The 20,395-nt window shown below is 27.0% G+C and overlaps 4 protein-coding genes across 4 annotated transcripts; 2 read left to right on the top strand and 2 right to left on the bottom strand.

Annotated features, from left to right (window-relative positions):
- Positions 1–177: 177 nt before the first annotated feature.
- Positions 178–1,469, bottom strand: LOC130675677 (uncharacterized). The gene is made up of 2 exons (XM_057481500.1): positions 1,192–1,469; positions 178–964 (listed from the first exon to the last, which is right to left on the bottom strand). Exons 1-2 carry the CDS (start codon positions 1,196–1,198, stop codon positions 291–293), a joined length of 681 nt encoding a protein of 226 aa, XP_057337483.1. The 5' UTR covers positions 1,199–1,469; the 3' UTR covers positions 178–290.
- A 509-nt stretch (positions 1,470–1,978) lies between these two features.
- Positions 1,979–4,361, top strand: LOC130675675 (la-related protein 7). The gene is made up of 2 exons (XM_057481498.1): positions 1,979–2,261; positions 2,390–4,361. The coding sequence occupies exon 2, from the start codon at positions 2,434–2,436 to the stop codon at positions 4,357–4,359; it is 1,926 nt and encodes a 641-aa protein (XP_057337481.1). The 5' UTR covers positions 1,979–2,261; positions 2,390–2,433; the 3' UTR covers positions 4,360–4,361.
- Positions 4,362–4,373: 12 nt separating this feature from the next.
- On the bottom strand, positions 4,374–6,098 carry LOC130675676 (H/ACA ribonucleoprotein complex subunit 1-like). The gene is made up of 5 exons (XM_057481499.1): positions 5,939–6,098; positions 5,411–5,517; positions 5,077–5,317; positions 4,775–4,955; positions 4,374–4,666 (listed from the first exon to the last, which is right to left on the bottom strand). Exons 1-5 carry the CDS (start codon positions 6,080–6,082, stop codon positions 4,563–4,565), a joined length of 777 nt encoding a protein of 258 aa, XP_057337482.1. The 5' UTR covers positions 6,083–6,098; the 3' UTR covers positions 4,374–4,562.
- Positions 6,099–6,633: 535 nt separating this feature from the next.
- LOC130675313 (protein dopey-1 homolog) lies at positions 6,634–17,520 on the top strand (the record flags this gene model as incomplete). Its single annotated transcript, XM_057480890.1, is given in 7 exon segments — positions 6,634–6,855; positions 7,213–7,384; positions 7,464–7,741; positions 7,844–16,817; positions 17,084–17,095; positions 17,172–17,342; positions 17,441–17,520. Coding segments are annotated over 6 exon segments (9,525 nt in total). The 5' UTR covers positions 6,634–6,855; positions 7,213–7,328.
- Positions 17,521–20,395: the final 2,875 nt, after the last annotated feature.

Raw genomic sequence — 20,395 nt, 5'->3', positions numbered from 1 at the left:
TTTTTTTTTTTTTTTTTTTTTTTTTTTTTTAATTTTATAATGAAACATGTATATGTATAGTATATATATATTTACTTTATTATAAGGATTTAATATAAATAAAATAATAATGAAATATTTTTGTGTACACATTTTATGATAATAAATTTGAAAAAATAAAAAACGAAAACATCTGTATAAGTTTATATAATTTATTATTATATATATGTTTTACAAGTTTGATTAATTATATAAATTGCATATTGTCATGTTTATGTTTACATTAAGAAAAAAAGAGTATTATATAATAGTTAGAATAATTTTTTTAATTCATCTTCCAGAGCAATGGGCTCAGTCGTAGGTGATGAACGTAATACAACTTTTCCTTGTTTATCAATTATAAATTTAGTAAAATTCCATTTTATATCATTGGTTATGAAACCATCTTTTTGGGTTTTTAACCATTTCCAAAGAGGATGTGCATTTTCACCATTAACATCAATTTTTTCAAACATATCAAATTTAACATTATAACGTTTACTGACAAATTCATATATTTGTTCGGATGTTCCCGGTTCTTGATTATTGAATTGATTTGATGGAAATGCTAGAATTTTAAGTCCTTTACTATTACCGTACATTTTGTATAATTCAACTAACTGGTTGTAATTAACGTCTGTTAAACCACATTCACTGGCAACATTTACAATTATCATAACATGCCCACGATATTTAGCAAGAGATATATTATTTCCGTGAATATCATTTGCGTAAAATTGATATACATTTTCAGCTTTTTCCCAATCTGTTATTTGATTAAATAGTGTTCCAGTTGATGAATCATCATTCTTATTTATATTTATTAATGGATCATCATTTATCATACAGTGACCATCTTCCCCCTTTTCACAAGAATCACCTCTGACAGTTGTCAATAATAATGATAATAATAATAATAAAAATGTCATTCTGCTGAATATCTCACCTAAAAATAATTATTCATCAATATCAAATATATCAAACTCGATGTAATTATAATATTATTATTATATAGAAGAATTTTTAATAATTACTTAAGATAATACGGTAAAATTAACTAAAATAATAATATATAATTACGATAAAAAAAAGGGAATTTCAATAATTTTTTCATTTAAAAAATAATATTCAAGTATTTACACAATATATATTTATAATATACATTTAACTTACCCGACATATTTTCTGATGGTCAGAATAGTATCCTCTTCGAAAGCTTCGAAACACGAATGACTAGTTTTTAAACATAAAAATTTGATGCCGTCGTAGTCTGTATTTTATTTGTCTTTTTTTTTATCGTTTTCTCGTAGAGGATTTATTTTTTTCCATTCAAACTAGTTTGTTGTAAAAAGGAAAAAAAAAAAAAAAGGAATTAAAATTATATGCGTGATAGTTTGAACTGAGGAGGCTGTTCAAGTTGTGTATAATCAAAACTGATTAAAACGACCGTGAATGATATTAAATCCACTAATAAATGTATATTTACGTACATAATACGTTTCTGCTATTTACACATATTATAATACTTACGATTATCGATATGTGCTATAAATACTCATGATGTTATTGATAGAAATTTTTTTTTTTTTTTAATAATGTTTATTGTATATATTGATATGATAAGATTATTGTGTATAAATAATATAACTGAGTTGTATTTGTTGGTGTTTTTTTTATTATTATTATTCTATATACTTATATATTTTTTTTTACATTTTTTAATATTTATAGATACATCATTTAGATTTTGATTACAATTACAAAAAATAAATACTTGATTGACAACTTTTATAATTTGAATTCTAATTTCGTTGCATCCTTCTCTATATTAAAATATTTAAAAATTCGATCGTTTATTTACTAGATTCTGGATCTGTCAATGTGTCCAAAGCGTCCACTCTACGCGAAATTGAAGGTATACTCTACGGTATATGTCCTATATGTATATGTATATTTATTATACAATGGCGGTGGCAGTAAATGCTTATTCCTACGTTTACTGTGTATGCCTTTATTAGTGAGGCAATATTTTGTATCAGTGTTGCTTCTATACATAACATGTACAATTAGTTGTCAAGTACATATATATATACACACAAATAAAAAAATATTATGAATGGTATCTTTTCATACTATTGTTACCTCGGTAAAAAATATATCACATAAATATTTATTTAAACACACTTTACCTAAAATATATTGAAAAGCGTATATATAAAAAAAAAAAAAAAAAAAAAAAAACGGTATGTAATTAGTATATACAATCTTGATAACTATTATTATTTATATCAAAATTTTATTGTATTTAAAATGTATCATAATCAAATGATTGTTTATTATCTTTTAATTATGAATATTTTACTTTTAATAGATCTACTATTTGATATTTATTATCATCACTATCATTAAGCTATAATGGTTATGGAAGAGCAAGAAATTGGGTTAGCTTCAGAATCTATACCCGTACCAAGAGTACATGACTCTTTAGTTATTGAAGCTCAACAACAACAACAACAACAACAACAACAACAACAACAACAACAACAACAGAATAATATTGTATCCACTAATACTAATACTGATACTGTGTCAATGACAGTACAGCAACAGGAACAACAACAGGAAACAGAAATAAATAATAAAGCAGGTCAACGAAAACCACGACTTCGTAAAAAAGCTTTACATGCTGCAATTCTTAAACAAATGGAATTTTATTTTAGTGATGCTAATTTGAGTAAAGATCGTTTTTTATCAAATTTAATTAAAAATGATCCTTACGTTAGTTTATCAACATTTATTAATTTTAATAAAATAAAAGCACTTACTACTGAAACAAATCGTATTGCTAAAGCATTAGAGTCCTCTAAAATATTATCTTTATCAGAAGATAATACAAAGGTTTGCCGTAAAACACCTATTAATATACGTGAAAATTGTGATGATTTTACAGTCTATGTTCAAGGGTTACCATCTGATGCTGATCATGATTGGCTTATTAGTATTTTTTCTCAATACGGTTCTGTTGCATATGTATCTATACCACGTTATAAACGTAATAAAAAATTGAAAGGATTTGCATTTGTCGAATTTGATAGTATTGAAGGTGCTGAAAAATGTTTGAAAGCATTCCAAGACAAACATTGTATATTACCATCTCATACAACACCACAAGATATTTTAAGTATTACAACTTATACTGATGATCAAGATACCTCATCATTGTCGTTAATTAATAATAAATCTACTACTACTACTACTACTACTACTACTACTACTACAACTAGTATTAATACTATCAATAAACTTGATGATGATAATAATCTATCATCGTTGTTGATCAGAAAACGATCTTTACCACAGATTACCACTGTTATTTCAGAAATTCATGCTAATAATCTTAATTTGAATAACGATGATAATAATTATATAAATCCGAAAAAAATAAAAATTGATGAATCAACTATAACAGATGAAAAAAAAAATATATGCATAAATGATGATAATAAAATCATTAAAGAATATAATTGTGGTGATGATGATATAAAAAATAGTATACGTGTTTCTCCTGACCGGCAAAATAATAATGATGATAACAATGATGATAATGAAGAAAAAAAGAAAAAAAAAAGAAAAAGAAAAAACAGAAGTAGCAAAAATGAACATCACCATCAAGAACAATCAGACATTATCGATTTCGGGCTTCGTATAATGGCAAAAAAAGAGTGGAAAAAATTGAGAAATAAATACCTTCAATTACAAAGAGATAAAATGAAACAGCTTAAGCAACATCTTTTAAAAAATAGTAATCGATGGAATGTAAGACTATCATCTTCAAATGATAAAGTTATATATGATAAGATGGATACAACAACAATAACAGCAAATACTACTACTATGATTGATCAAGATCAAGAACAAGATAAAAATTTACAAAAACAATGTTCAGTTCCAAAATTTAGTTTTGCTCAAGGTTTAATAATAAAAATTGAACTTGATGAACCATGTTCTAATCCAAAAAGTTTAAAAAATCAACTTAAATCTGCTGCCAATTCTGATGCCACTGATATTCAGTATATAGACGTTAAAGAAGGAGATAATTATGTATACATTCGATGTGATACTGCTTCAGCAGCTGTAAAATTACTTGAAAAATATTATGATGATAAGACTTCAATAATATTAACAGGAGATGAAGAAAAAAATTATTGGAATAAAATGTATAAAGATAGAGAACATAAATTGATGATGGGTAAAAAAAATCGTGTTAAACAACGAGGAAGAAATAAATTACTTAAAAAAGCTGAAAAAGAATTAGGAAAGCATATACGATTTGATGATTGAATGAAACAAGGTAATTATCTAAATTTAGATTTTTTTTTTATTTATTTATTTCAAATTTCGTTTTATACTGCAATTGTGAAAATGTGTAAAATTGATAATTTTTTCATATTTTTCTGTATTTATAGTAAATATAAATATATAACAACATATTTTAAGTAAATTGTAGAATGGAAAAAGTCGTATATTTCATATAGAAATATTTTTCACCATCTTCCTCCTCTTCCACCACCACCACCACCACTACCACCGCGGCTGTTGCCGCCTCGCCCGAATCCACCACGTCCACGGAATCCACCTCCACCTCCGCCTATCGAAAGAAAAAAAAAAATGAAATCATATTTTGTTAACAATTTAAAATTTATAGATTATTTATAAGTGTCATTTCGATATATACATATAAAATAATATTTATTACCTCTAGAACCACGACCACCAAAGCCACCACCTCCTCTGTTACCTCCTCTACTATTACCACGGCTACTACCTCTACCTCCTCGTCCTCCACCACCGCGACTAGGGCCACGTTTTTCAATCGATCCTGGAGGTTTTGGTAAAAATCTTTGAAGTGGCAATAGTTTAGCCGGATCTATGAATAACTAAAAATGAAGCAATAAAAAAAAAAAGTTTAATATAATATTATTTCTCTTTTATTTATTAAATATAGAAAATAAAAAAAAAAAAAAAGAAAGTAATAAATTTTATAAGCCAATTAATTACCTTAAAATTTTTTTCAAAACTCGAAGCTTTTACATTTTCAGAAAGTTTTATTGAAACATAATAATCTCGAATGTTTCCAAATATTTCATCAATTTTTCCAATCTGCTGTTTATTTTCAGTATAAATTGGAGCATTAAAAAATGGAACTTGTTCAATGTCTACCTTAGCTACAAGATCATCTTGAACTGACCACTCAAAGTGTCCTAAAGTTGTTACTGATTCCGGTGGACCTTGATCATACCTTGATTAAAATATAAATAATTTATTTACTTATTGATATAAAATATTATTAACATTTATTACTAAATACTATTGAATTATAAATGTTTCTTACCCCCGGTTTCTATCACCTCCACGATTATTTCCTCTAAATCCTCCGCCACCACCTCCTCTATTTCCACCTCTGAACCCGCCACCACGTCCACGAAATGACATGTTAAACTGTAAATAAAATTTAAGTTTAATATGTAATTAAATAAAATTTCAAAATAAATTTATGATAATAATAACAACAATAGAAATGATTATTTTTACTATTAATTGATATTAGCTAAAAGTTTATGCACATTTGTGAGATAAAATTTTAATTACATTTCCACGTGTTACTTTAATTGATTAACTTGACAATAAAATTTTAATAAATAAATTTATTATTTTAAATTAATAACTTTTTTTTTTTTTAATAATATCAATTATAATAATAATACCCCAATAAGAATCAGTTAATTTTTTATTAAATAAAGTAATATTAATTTTTAAGATATCGAGAGTAGTTAACCTCTAATTTAAATGTACAAACATCGTGAATTACCACATGAGAAATGAATTCTTAAAATTATTTACATCTATATTCTATATTTACCTTTTTGCGTTGATGTTCTATGAATAAAAAATTTATTAGTGATTTTCTGAAATCGTTACTAATTGGAAAATGTACAGAACCGTGAAAAATAAAAAAAAAAAAAACTTTTATGTATTCAAAAGTAACAACATCAACATGGAGCATGGATGTATGGATTTAATCTACGACTGTCGGGATTGGCCGGCAGGGTACCCAGACTTAACTTCAACAAGCATTTCCGCAATGTAAATTTTATTCATATATTGGATAAAATTTAAATAGTTTGTATTTTATATATAAAAGCAAAACTCTGGTGTTTTTTTTTTATTCATTAATTAAATTTTTTTTATTTTTAACTTCCCGCTAAAAAAATTGAAAATTTAAAAAAAAAAAAAAGTAAGTTATTAGTTTCGGTCCGATTCTCAAAAACCAATTATAAAATAGTTTTTTTTATAAACTTCATTATTAAAAAATAATTTAATATTAAATAAAATAATTTATTTTTAATTACAATTTGTTTATTTTTTAAATATCCCGCGTTTTTGTCTTAGCTGTAGCTGCTTTTTCTTTTAATATCTCCTCTCCTTATACTAGTGCTGCTGTAAGAAGTTGGTGGAGAAAAAAGAAAATAATTGAATAAATAATAACAACAGTAAGAAAAATGGCAGTTAAATTTTCCGTGAATTATAAGTATTTAAGTTATGATTAATAACAATTAAACCAAACAACGTTTGAATCAATTTAAATCTTGGATCAAGTTTAATATTTAAAATTTATCAGTGGCTTATTATTTATTTTTTTTTTTATTCAATATGATACCGATTTTTTTTTTGTACAATTATAACAACAATAATAATAATTTAAACGAATTTGTTTTTTTCCATACATATGACGTGTTAAAAATTTATAAAATAAAGTAGTACTAAAAACCAGATAAGGTAATTATTGAGTTTTACATAAAAATAATTTAGAATCTTAAATAGTTTAACGCAAGTAAATCATTATTAATATACAATCGGTATTTATTGTAACATGACATGTTTTTTATTATAAAATCTGTACCACAAAAATCTATAATAATATATATATATATATATATACTTATTTGATTTGTTCGTAACACAGAATGAATAGTTATTTAATTTTGAACATATGAATTTATTGTCTAAATAAATGTTTATAAATACTATATTATAATAATAATATATATGTATATTAAATGTGTGTTATTTTTAAATATGTTTTTATTAGTAATTATTATTATATTTAAAAATTATTAACCTTTGTTTTTGCAGAATAATGTCCTGCCATGCACAGTAAAAATTAATTTATTGTCAATAACTATACTTACTATTAATTGATTAAATTATTATTATATTTATTCATCTATATATCTAATAATAATTCTAAAATGGGTTCTATTGCATTGGAGGAGTATGAATTAATGAAAGATGCTAAATACCGAGTGTAAGTATTTAATAAAAAATATTTTAATCTTAATATATCTATGTAAAATTATTATCTAATGATAATCTTAATGATTCAGTTATGTGTCAGCGGTAGATAAAGCATTGAAAAACTTTGAATATACAAGTGAATGGGCTGATTTAATATCAGCACTGGGAAAACTTAATAAGGTTTTATTAAGTCATATGAAATTCCCTGTCATACCTCGACGTATAAAAATATCTAAAAGATTAGCACAGTGTATGCATCCAGCACTACCATCTGGAGTACATTTAAAAGCATTAGAAACATATGACATAATTTTCAAATGTATGGGAACTAATCGACTAAGCCATGAATTATTTATATACAGTGCAGGTAGTAAAATTATTACTACTTTGTTTATTATTTTTATTCAGTCAATTAACTAATTTAATCAAATTAATTATTATTATTATTTTTTTTTTTTTCTTATACAAGGGTTATTTCCTCTTCTTGGTAATGCTGCTATGAATGTGAGACCAACTTTATTGACTGTTTATGAAACTCATTTTGTACCACTTGGTGAAAGATTAAGACCTGGATTGAGTGGTTTTCTAAGTGGAGTTTTTCCAGGATTAGAAGAAGGATCCGATCATTTTGACAGGACAAATTTTTTATTGGAGAAAGTATGTGAAGGTGTAGGCTCTAAACATTTTTATACATGTTTATGGGATTGTTTAGCCGCAAATTCAAGTATCCGATTACCTGCTATATTATTTGTTTTATCTCATTTTAATAAAAAATTAACTATGGCAGAACAACCCCATGTCATGGGAACAAATATTAATATAATGGTATCTGCATTGATTGCTGGAATTCAAGATAATTCAGTACTTGTTCAACGTAGTATATTAGATCTTTTATTGATAGGATTTCCGTTACATAGTTGCAGCACTAGCAGTAAAAGTAATTTAACTAATTTTAATTATGATTATAATGATGATAACTATATGGTTGATGTTGGTCAAGAATATAGTAACATTGATAAGCTACTGTTGAAGCACAGTGATATGGTATCATTACTTACTGCTGCTTTAGCAACTTTGTTAAGAAGAGATATGAGCTTAAATAGACGATTGTTTTCATGGTTACTCGGTACTGAAGTTAAAAATAGTGAAACGACTGAAACATCAACAGTAACAACAACAACAACAACAACAACAACAACAGCAGCAACAACAACAACAACAACAACAACAATAACTAGTGATAATACATTTACATCGACATCAATACTAAAAGTAACAGAAGCTAAAGACTTATTGACACTAGTTGATAAAGATTCATCAACTTATTTTGATAAGTATTCAAAAAAATTATTAATTGAAGCTCTCAGATCAATAATGAAAAGTGTGTGTGGTGATAATGAAGAAAAATCACAAATAATACAATCATCATTAGACGTAAAACCATATAAAATATTGGTTTCATTGTTAGATAAACCTGAAATTGGTCCATTGATATTAGATGATATTTTATATGATGTATTTCGTACATTTTACATAGGTATTATGCGAAAACAAACAGTTGCATCAACAAATAATAAAAGTTTAAGTAAATCACCTCATTGTCAGGAAATAATTAAATCAGCAAATCTTTTATTTTCAAGTCAATTAGAACCAGCTTATGTGTGGCGATATTGTGGACAATTGGTTGAAAAAGTATGTATCGTTAAAGAAAATGAATATCAACATCAAGAACAGGAAAAAAATTATTATAAAGAAAAAACATCAGTAAATATTTCAGTGTCTTGTTGTCAAGTACAACCTGTCGGAAATGGTATCCCAAATTTAATGGAATTGTGTATTTTAATTGAATTTTTACTTGAAAATGTTGATACTACATTTTTTGGTGATGTACCTTCAGATCATTTACCAGAACTTTTTCATGAAATTATAAATCAATTGTTACAACGATTACATATTTTTACATCAATTGAAATAACTAACAGCCTTGTACTATGTAGTAAAATTTTATCTAAAATTCAACCAATGAAAATTACAGGAGGAGGAGAAGGAGAAGAAAAAAAAGAAAAAGAAAAAGAAAGAGGAATAAATCAAGAACAAACAGTTTCACAACAAAAAAAACAACATAACTCTACAGATAATAGTAATAAAAAATTATTGAATTTTACATTAGTATCAAAAAATTCGTCACTTGAAAAAAGTTTGTCTGATAGTAAATTAAATCAACCTATAAAATTTTTAAATTTGAATAATATATTATCATCATCATCCTCATCAAATTCATCACCGAAAAGAAGAAGAGCTAATTCTGGTGGATTAATTAAAAAAAATGATAAAAAAATTAAAAAAACATCTAGTAAAAGTGCATCCAAATTAAATGTTGAAATTTTAAATAACCCAGATTATGACAATAGAGATGATAATCACAGTGGTTATAATGATAATGATAACAATGACAAGCATACAATACAATTTAAAAGTATAGATGACTCAAATATAAATTATTCAAAAATTAATAATGATGAAATTGATGATTCATTTATTGAATTAAATAAGAAAAAATTATCATCATCATCATCGTCATCATCATCATTAACATCATCATCATCATCATCATCATCGTCATCAACATCGTCAGTAATAATTGAAGAATTACCAAAATCACAGCATTACTGTTGTTCATCAGTATTGGACAAGTGTCTTAATAAATATAAATTATTTTATGTTAAATTAGTTAGTGAACGAATATTATTATCTCAATTAAAAACTGATAAAACAATATCAAATATTTTTAAAACTCTTATAAAAGTGTCAAATAAAAAAAATAATAAAAAATCTTTAGAATCATTACTAAATTCTAAAATATTACAAGATAATACTAATAACATTAATAATAAATTAAACTCAAATTTATTAAATAATGTTAAACAAATACCAGAAACAATGACATCATATTTGAATTTTTTAAAAAAATTTAATGACACTATGATAACTACGACAGTAGTTGATTTAAAATGGGAACAAGTTTTGAAATTTGCATCTAAATTATTAGTTGAATTATCAACTTTTTCAATATATTTTCAAAATTCTGATAATAACAATATTACTATTGACAACAACGATAATGATGATAGTAATGATTTAAAATTAAATGATACAAAAACAAAAACAAATTCAATTAATTTATTAGTTTTACCAGATTGGCTTCAAGTATTGGTAATATGTTGTTGTTGTTTGAGTAAACAACCGTCACTTCAACTTACCAGTATTACGACATTAATAGATCTATTGGCGTTATCTTACAATGATAAATTTTCACCATGTAACCAGATTAATAGCAATAATAATAATAATAATACTAGTACTACTGCTATCACTAAAGTAATAATAGTTCCATTATTAAAAAAATGGCATATTACCTATCTTATAGAGTATACAAATGTTTTTCAAATATTAGCATACTCATTATGGCAACATCTTGATAAACTTTCACCTCATAAATATCACGTACAATGTGTTGAATTATTATATGAATTACATTATTTATTATATCAATATCGATCATGTGATATTGTTGAAGATGTTATAGGATTAACTTTATCTGCAACAAATGCTGATAATAATGATGATAGTGATGATTATGATAATGATAATAATAATAAACAAGAAAGACAAGTTGAAATTTACAATAGATTTGCCACCCTTTGGCATCTTGGAAGAGATATACGTATTAATAATTCAACAATCATGAAGATAGAATCTAATAAATTATTAGAATCGTCATCATCATTATCGTTACCGCTGTTATCATTTAATAAATTATTATTAAAAATGCTTGATAATCTTCAATTAAATGATAATTCGCCATTAAAATTACATGCACAATCATGGTTACATCACTCGTTAATTCGTGGTGACATTACTAGAATTGTAGATCCAGTACTTTTGATGTTACTAGATTCATCTACTTGTCGTATGAGTGTACTTTATGTTAATATTCAACACAGCAATACTGTATTATCAATAACTAAAAATAGTAAAGATAAAAACATTTTTGAAGAAAATACTAAAAAAAATAAAAAATTATTATTATCAACGAAAACAAATATGACAACAATAAGTGATGATGAAGAAGATAGCGATGATGATGATGATGATGATGATGATGATAATATAACTGCTGATGCTGCTAAAATATATGCAATTAGTTCAGTAGATGGTAATGTGATATATCATGTAAGCAGTAGTAATAATAATAATAATCAGAATAGTAACATAAAAGATAAAAAAATTAGTAAAAAAAATCAACATTTGCAATCACAACAACAACAAAATAAACAATCATTAATAAATCCAGTGAATGTAAAACGTATTTTTGCAGTTACAACATTAGTAACGAAAAATTCTGCAAGTAGTAGTGGTCAGCGTAAACAGCAACAATACATAACGGAAAAAAATCAATTTATAAAAGAACTTAAAGTACCTCCTAGTATATCAAATAATTACAATATATCTGTATTTGTCAATCCAATGACAAATTTGAAAAATTCATCAATAAAAAATCTGAAAAAGGCAACTTCAAATGATGATGATGATAATGATGATGATAATGATAATGATAATGATAATGATATGACAACAACAATGAAAATAAGAAAATCAAGTTTAAAAAGTACACAATCTTATAAAAAGTCATATCAAAGTAATGGCGTCGATGGTTGTGATGATAATGATGATGTTGATGATGATGATAATGATGATGATAATAATGATATCGGTAGTACTAGCTTTGATGAGCGTATTTTAAAATCAACAGTAATAAATGATAATTATACACAAGATGAATCACAAAAATTAAATAGATGTTCATCTTTGGATTCAATTGAAAAAAATAATTTAATAAGCATGCCGTCTATATTAAATAAAGAATTGAAAAAAGGTTTGAATTCTTGTATTATGCCTATAACAAACAGTAATATTTCACGGGAAATAGTTGCAGGTGGTACACTTTTAAAAGGAAAATATATTAGTCATAACGAATTTTCTGCTACCTATATTACAACAGCAACAACAACAACAACAACAACAGCAGCAACAACAACAACATCGTTAGTAACACAGATAAATACAAAAATTCCAGATTGGACTACAAGTAATAATAATAACAATAATAATAATAATAATAATAATAATAATAATGGTGATGATAAGAATGAAGTCAGCAATGACAATGAGTTGAATCTTTGTACAACTGCTGAAGAATATTTTGATAAAAATAATTCTAGTGTAATTGTTAAGCAAGTTTTAGATCGACTTATAGATAATGTATTAGATATTTGTGATAGTAACGATAGTAAAAATAAACACCAAATGATTTATGTGGATAGTTATAAAAAAAATAATTCAATAACTGATATAACATTAAAACCAATGAAAGCTAAATCTATAAAAAAATTGGGATCAACTAAAACAAAAATAAAAAAGAAAACATCAACAACAACAGTAGCAGCTGCAGCAGCAGCAACAGCAGCGGCAGTAGCAGCGATAAAACGTAGTAATAATAATAATAATAATAATAACAATAACAATAATAATAATAATAATTCAGGTGTACATAATTTACACTCTCATATGCTTCTTTACTGTGGTGTTTATGATTCTATGCAAACACTTTACGCGTTAAAGGCTTTAAAAGCACAACTACTTACAAATACTCGAATGTTTTTATTTGCCGCAGCAACAACTGGAATTTCAAACAGTAGTAATCTTTTAATATTATTGGCAAGGCATCGTAAAAGTGTACTTGGTACAAGTTTTTATGGAGATATTACAAATACTAAATTTATATCAACATATAGAAGTAGTATGTATTTGGAGGTATTAATAACAGTATGTTTATATTTTATGCGTAGTTATTATCCAAATCTTGGACAAATGAGATTAACTGCGGAAGAAATATCAGGAAATCGTCAAGTTCAATTAACAAGTGCTGAACTTCTTACAATTATATTATCTGAATTGGTAACAATCGTACGAGATTCAGAACGTGGTTTTAGTTGTTATATTATTGATTTAATGGCTAAATGTAAATTACAAAAAATTATTCTTTTTTGTCTTGTATCTAGTGTATTAAATATGAAATATGTTGCAACAATGAAAAAAACGAAAAAAAAAAAAGATAATTTGACATTTACTGAAGAAATTGTATTATTCAATGATCCACCTTGTTCTTCTTCTTCTTCTACTTTTTCTTCGTCATGTACAACAACAACAACAACAACAACAACAACATCATCATCATCATCATCATGTAATCATCAGCATCAACAACAAGAAAAGTTATTAACTAATAAATGTAAATATAGAACAAGTCATCATACAGAAGCTTATCAAATACAATTATTAAAGTTAATATTAGCGACGATAATATTAGAACATCAATGTAATAGTAGTGCCGGTGGTAATAATAATAATAATAATAATAGCAGTAGTAGTAATATCAGTGGTAATAATAATAACAATAATAATAACTCAACACAACAACAAAAATCTGGTGGAAGTGGTGATGATGATTTAATGTCATCAACTTCAGTATCATCTACGACAATGAATTTTAATAAAAATAATTTTTTATCAACTACAGCTGCTGATGATTTAGAATATATTCCTGGTACACCAATTGCTCAACAACCAATATTTCAAGCTAGTATTATAAGTGTATTAAAACTAAATCACATGCGGCATCTTCATCAACATTGGACAACACTTATTACTTCAAGTCTTCCATATATGGGATATAGTGTATTTTTAACTCAATTAATAACATCTGTTATTAATCAATTGTGTCACAATATAGAACAATTAGCATTTTATTACAATAAAAAAATTAAATTAAATATAAATAATGATAAAAATTGTAATAATAGCGATTACAATGATAATGACAACGATGATAAAGACAATGACGACGACGACGACGACGACGATGATGATGATGATAATAATGATGAAATTAATGATAATTCAATAATAATTAATGATGAAAATATTGAATGTTGTTTACCGGTTGATTATACCGTAACTCATTTAGAAGCATTAACTTTTTTACTTCATTATTGTTTACTTGATAATTCAACAGCTACACAACAACAAATAAATTTTAATCAACCATTTGGTGGTGGTTGTGGTATCAATAGTAATGGAGGATTATTTTACAATACTAATAGTATTTCAAGTTTCAATAATAGTAATCAAATATTTACAAATCTTATTAATGTTTTTTCACCTACATCTTTTTTAAATGAATCTTCTGAAACAATCACTGCAACAACATCAACACCAGTTACAACAACAGCTGCAGCAGTATCAGCAGCAACACCGGTTAATGTAAAAGATAAATCTGTTATAAACAGTAATAATAATAATAATAATAATAATAATAACAACAACAACGCTAATAATAATAATAATAATAATAATAATAGTAATAACAGTTTGGTAATGAATAGTAATGAACAAAATCTTGTAAAAAGAGCAGTGTTGAGTCATTTACCAAGAATAATAGCTTCATTATCAACACTTTGGCAAGCTGTTCTTGTTGCAACAATACCATCACCACCAACAACAATAATAATACCAAGTATAATGTCATTAACATCAACAGTAGGAAAAAACAATAATAATATAAACAACAACAACATCAATAATAACAATAAACAAACATCAAGTTTGTTTGATGATAAATACAAAAGTGTTATAATTGGTAATCCTCGTGTGGTTGTACATCAACTTTTAGAACTTATATCACCAATAGCTTTTCATCATGGAGTTAATTTTCTTTCTGCAGTAGCTGTTGCATGGCATGAAAGGCGAGATAATAATAATAATAATAGTGGTAATGATAATAGCAATAATAGTGGATTCTTATTATTAGGTATAAAAAATATATTACCGGAAGCTTGTATTAATCAACAGGTAATTGTTGATTTAGTTGGTGCAATACGTGTTATGCCAATAGATACATTAATAAAGACAGTCAATCGTGTTATAAAAAATCCACCGGTAATAAATGGTGTACAAAAAAACTTTTCATTACAAGTATCTGTTCTTGAATTATTATATGTTTATATAAAACAAACAAATATTTCATCACAATCATTAGTTGAATGTTGGAGTGCTCTTTTATGTCTTTTGCGTGATAGTCTTTCTACATTAACAATAACTGCAACAACAACAACAACAACAGCAGCAGCAGCTTCAGCAACATCATCGTTATTATCATCAAATGTAACTCAACAATTACCAGCGCCAGCACAATTTTTACTTTTGGCAATTTTAAATGAATACATTCAACGATGTAGTACATCATTAACAACACCAAGTATTATGCAAGAAAAAAAAGATATAAGAGATCTTCAAGATATAACAACAAAACTTGTTGAATCTTGTTCAACGATAGCTGGCGCATGTTTAGAGCAAACAACTTGGTTAAGAAGAAATTTAGCTGTACGAGAAGATGTATTAATGGTAGCAGCAGCAACATCAATGACAACAATAACAGCAGCAGCACCAGCAGCAGCAGCAGCAGCAACAACAACAACTACAACAACAACAGGCAATCAACAACAACAACAACAACAACAAAATGATGGAAAAAATCAAGTGTCTGGTGAATTGACATCATTAATATTAGGATCAGGATTGGGATCACCACCACCAAATTCAGCTTATAGTGTTCAAGCTCAAATAGTATTGGCTGAAATATTAGCACCATTATTAGATATTGTATATGGTGCTGTTGATAATAAGGAACGTGTTATAACATTATTAACAAATTTAATGTATAATATAACACCATATTTACGTAATCATACTATAAAAAATATTCCATCATTTATTGCTTGTTCACAATTAACAAGTTCATTATCAGGTTATCAATATACACGAAAAGCTTGGCGTAAAGATGTATTAGATTTATTGTTAGATTCATCATTTTTTCAAATGCCTGTAGGATGTTTAACATATTGGAAAATAATTGTTGATAATTTAATGACACATGATACAACAACATTTCGTGATTTAATGAATCGAATATCATCAAGTATATCACAAAGTAGTGGTATAAGTATATTTTCATCACGTGAACAAGAATATGAACAAAGAGCACAATTATTAAAACGATTGGCATTTGTAATTCTTTGTAGTGAACAAGATCAATATCATAAATATATGCCAGATATTCAAGAACGTCTTGCAGATAGTCTTAGATTACCTCAAGTAATTCCAACAATTCAAGCTCAAGTATTTTTATGTTTTCGTGTACTTTTAATACGTATGTCACCTCAGCATACAACATCATTATGGCCAGTTATTGTTAGTGAATTGGTTCAAGTATTTTTATATATTGAACAGGAGCTTGGTAGTGGTACTGACAGCGAAGAATTTAGGTGAGTATTATTATTTAATGTTTTTTTTTTATAATAATCATGCTTGTTTGTTTTTTTTTTTTTTTTTAATAATTGAAAATAAAAAAAATTTTTAATTATTATATTTTTTAATTTTTGTTTGTTTAAAATTAACATCATTGTCATAATATTAATGTACGTGCTTTGGTGTTTGTTCATATGATTTGTTTTTTGTTTAATTACATTTTACGGATGCTTTTTTGGGGATATGGCGGCGGGTGTATGGATGTTGTGTTGCAATAATCAAGTCGCTGTAACAGGTATTTTAATATAAAATAAAAAATAAAATTATAATATTGAGTAATGATAAAATGAAATAAATATAAAAATTTTCAGTTCTCATATTAAATTATTGTCAGCATTGGATTCTTCATGGACAATAAATGCTAGTAATGGATTATTATTAGGTCACGGACATCCTCATTGGTTACAATTACAATTATCAGCATCAAAATTACTTGATTTAGCATTACTTTTACCAGCACATAAGTTGCCACAGTTTCAAATGTGAGTTTAAATGGTTATTTAAATTATTTATATAAATATGATGATAAATAATAATAATAATAATAATTATGTATAATTTATTATTGAATGATATATAGGTATCGATGGGCTTTTTGTTGGAGATGTAAATAATGTTACAAATGAATATATTAATAATACAACATTGAATTTTGATTTTGTTCCTATATAATAAGAATTGCAAAACTTATGGATAAAAAGGTAATAATAATAATGATAATTAAAGTAAATGTTATTCATATAATTAATAAAATATTATAATTGATTAAAATATGTATGTTTTAGTTTTCTGGGGATGATAATTTGTTGCCGTCCGATGATGTGAATAAACAAAAAACTACAACAATAACATCAAATATTAAAAAAGATATAGAACCAGGAAAATTATTATTAACAACAAACAAGATAAATTCATTAAGAGATTTACATAACTTTTTTACTGTATTGAGTAAAAAATCAGACACAGATCGGCGATTAGACATACCGGTAGACATAACGCATTTAGAATCTGTTATTGAACAAGATTTTCTTGAACCGATGTTATTATCATCAACATTAAGTACATCTTAATCATCATCAATAAATTTAATAATTAAAGAATATATATATATATATATATATAAATCATGGATGACAGTTTAAATAAAAATGAAGAAAAAATATGATGCTGAGAATTGACAAAGAGTAGAATAAATGGTTAATATTTTTGAGTAAAATAATGTAAACGTTAATATTATTGCCAATAATAAGTAATGAAGATATGAATAATATTAATTTATATCGTTATTAACGTTGTCATTGTTGTTGTGCAATTAAATGTATAATATATAAACATTTAGCCAGTTAAGAAATCTACTTATAATTAACCCGTACGTAAATAGGATAGTATATGTTATTTGATCACATTAATCACGTGTGTACGTCTCCTCATTCGGTTGTGAATTGAAATAATTTAAGTAATATTCAGCATAAAAAAAAGAGAAGAAAAAAAATAATGTGAATGTAAATTTGTAAAATAATATTGTAAAATTGAATACTAAAAAGAAAAATTAATAATAATGATATTATTAAAAGGAATATTTTAATTAATTATCAAATAAATTTTAAAAAAGAGTGTGAATCTATAGAAATTTTCAATAGCTAATATTGTTGTTATTATTATTACTCTTATTACTAAAGATGATGATTGTTTTATTGATTTTAAAATTGATATGTATAATATTCTATTACTAGCAAATCGTTTATTTTTATAATTTATTAACAACTTGTACAATAATGATACACTTTATATCAAGGCTAATAAATAATAAATAATAGAGTTTAAGGATGAATCAATAAAGATATTCTTTAAAGTGAGTAAAATTTATTGAAAAGTTGTATTTTTTTGATTATGTTATTATAAAAAATCTGTCTATCGGTTGACCCTGCGGGCCAGTCCCAAAACTTTCCGCTGTTTTCTAGCTCCTTGAGCTTCTTGAGCTCCTTGAGCAGAACGTCGACATCTGATGAAATTTCGATTTTCGAAAATCGGGGTAAAAACAATAACTTCCCAATTTTTCGAAATCGTCGATTCTCTTAGCGGAAAGTTAAAAAATTGATTTTAGATAAGAATTTGTACTCTATAGGCAAGTATGAACATGTCATGAGAAAAATTTATTTTCTGAGTTCAGATCCATATAAGGATTAGGTGAGATTGGTGAAGATGGGTGGAGATGGGTAGACATGGGTGAAGATGATTATCTATGATGAGAGTAATAACATCAAAGTTAGAGGCCGCTCTTTATAGAAAATGATCTACACCCATCTCCACCCATGTCCACCCACCCTCATATGGGCCTGAACTCGAAAAATAAATTTTTCTCTGGACTTTATGGAGCTTTCCCTACTAGAGGATATCATAACGAACAAAAAACGTTCATATTATGATGAGTTATTCCCAACAGGAGCAAAGTTAGAGGCCACTCTATAGAAAATCATCTACAGCCTTCTCCAGCCATCTCCACCCATCCTAATATGGGCCTGAACTCGGAAAATAAATTCTTCTCAGGACTTTATGGGGCTTTCCCTACTAGAGGATATCATGATGAACAAAAAACGTTTATATTGTGATGGGTTATTTCCAACAGGAGCAAAGTTAGAGGCCACTCTATAAAAAATCATCTACAGCCACCTGTTCCTCTTGCCCTGTTTTACCGACTGCCAGTAATTGTCCCTCCCCTATTTTACCGACTGCCAGTAACCCGCCGACTCTGTTTTACCATCAGTCGGTAAGTTTCTATAATAATTTTCCTAGTGTCTTAAAATACGCATGGGGCCGAAGGCCCCATGCTAGGGGGCGGACAGCGCTCAGTTTAGGCAGCGCTTCTTTAGTACTTGTCCTTATATAGGCCCGCTTAACTACAAAGTTTCCACGACAATTTTCCTAGTGTCTTGAAATACGCATGGGGCCGAAGGCCCTATGCTAGGGGGCGGACAGCGCTATAGTTTAGGCAGTGCTCCCGTAGAACCCCTTCCCCACTTTACCGACTGCCAGTAAGTACCCTACCCTGTTTTACCGACTGCCAGTAATTACCTACCCTACTTTACCGACAGCCAGTAACTACCCCAATCTGTTTTACCGACTGCCAGTAACCGCCTCACCTGTTTTACCATCAGCCGGTATGTTACCACCAGTCAGTAAGTTACCATCAGTCGGTAAAACAGAATTTTCTGTAAAAACGTGCGCTGTATCCATAGGCACCGTCCCCACACTTGGTCCCGTCTTTACCCTATCCCGTCCTATATTCAGTCGCGTCACATAGTAGCAAGCGTCTCGCCATGCAAGCGTCACGTTGGTCATGCATGTAACAATATAGAATCCCTTTCCTTTCCCTTTGAGGGGTCGTGTCTTCACATTTGGTCGTGTCTTCATCTTGTCCAGTCTCATATTGGTCTAACCACAAATTAGCAAGCGTCCCGACAAGCAAGCGTCACGTTGGTCACGCATGTGACAACAATAGCCTTTTCCTTTTCCTTTCCCTTCCTTTCCCTTTCCC

The sequence above is a fragment of the Microplitis mediator genome, chromosome 10 (assembly GCF_029852145.1).
Source record: "Microplitis mediator isolate UGA2020A chromosome 10, iyMicMedi2.1, whole genome shotgun sequence".
Lineage (NCBI taxonomy): Eukaryota > Metazoa > Arthropoda > Insecta > Hymenoptera > Braconidae > Microplitis > Microplitis mediator.
The sequence above is the reverse complement of the archived record's forward strand: the minus strand, read 5'-3'. Positions and strand labels throughout refer to the sequence as shown.

Bases quoted from the DNA above. Each gene is read 5' to 3' on its own strand.
- LOC130675675 (XM_057481498.1), top strand. From the start codon at position 2,434: ATGGTTATGGAAGAGCAAGAAATTGGGTTAGCTTCAGAATCTATACCC.
- LOC130675676 (XM_057481499.1), bottom strand. From the start codon at position 6,082: ATGCTCCATGTTGATGTTGTTACTTTTGAATACATAAAAGTTTTTTTT. The intron at 5,318-5,410 runs GTAAGAAACATT...ATTTTAATCAAG, and splicing joins GGAGGTGATAGAAACCGGGG to GTATGATCAAGGTCCACCGG. The intron at 4,667-4,774 runs GTAATAAATATT...TTCTTTCGATAG, and splicing joins TGGTGGTCGTGGTTCTAGAG to GCGGAGGTGGAGGTGGATTC.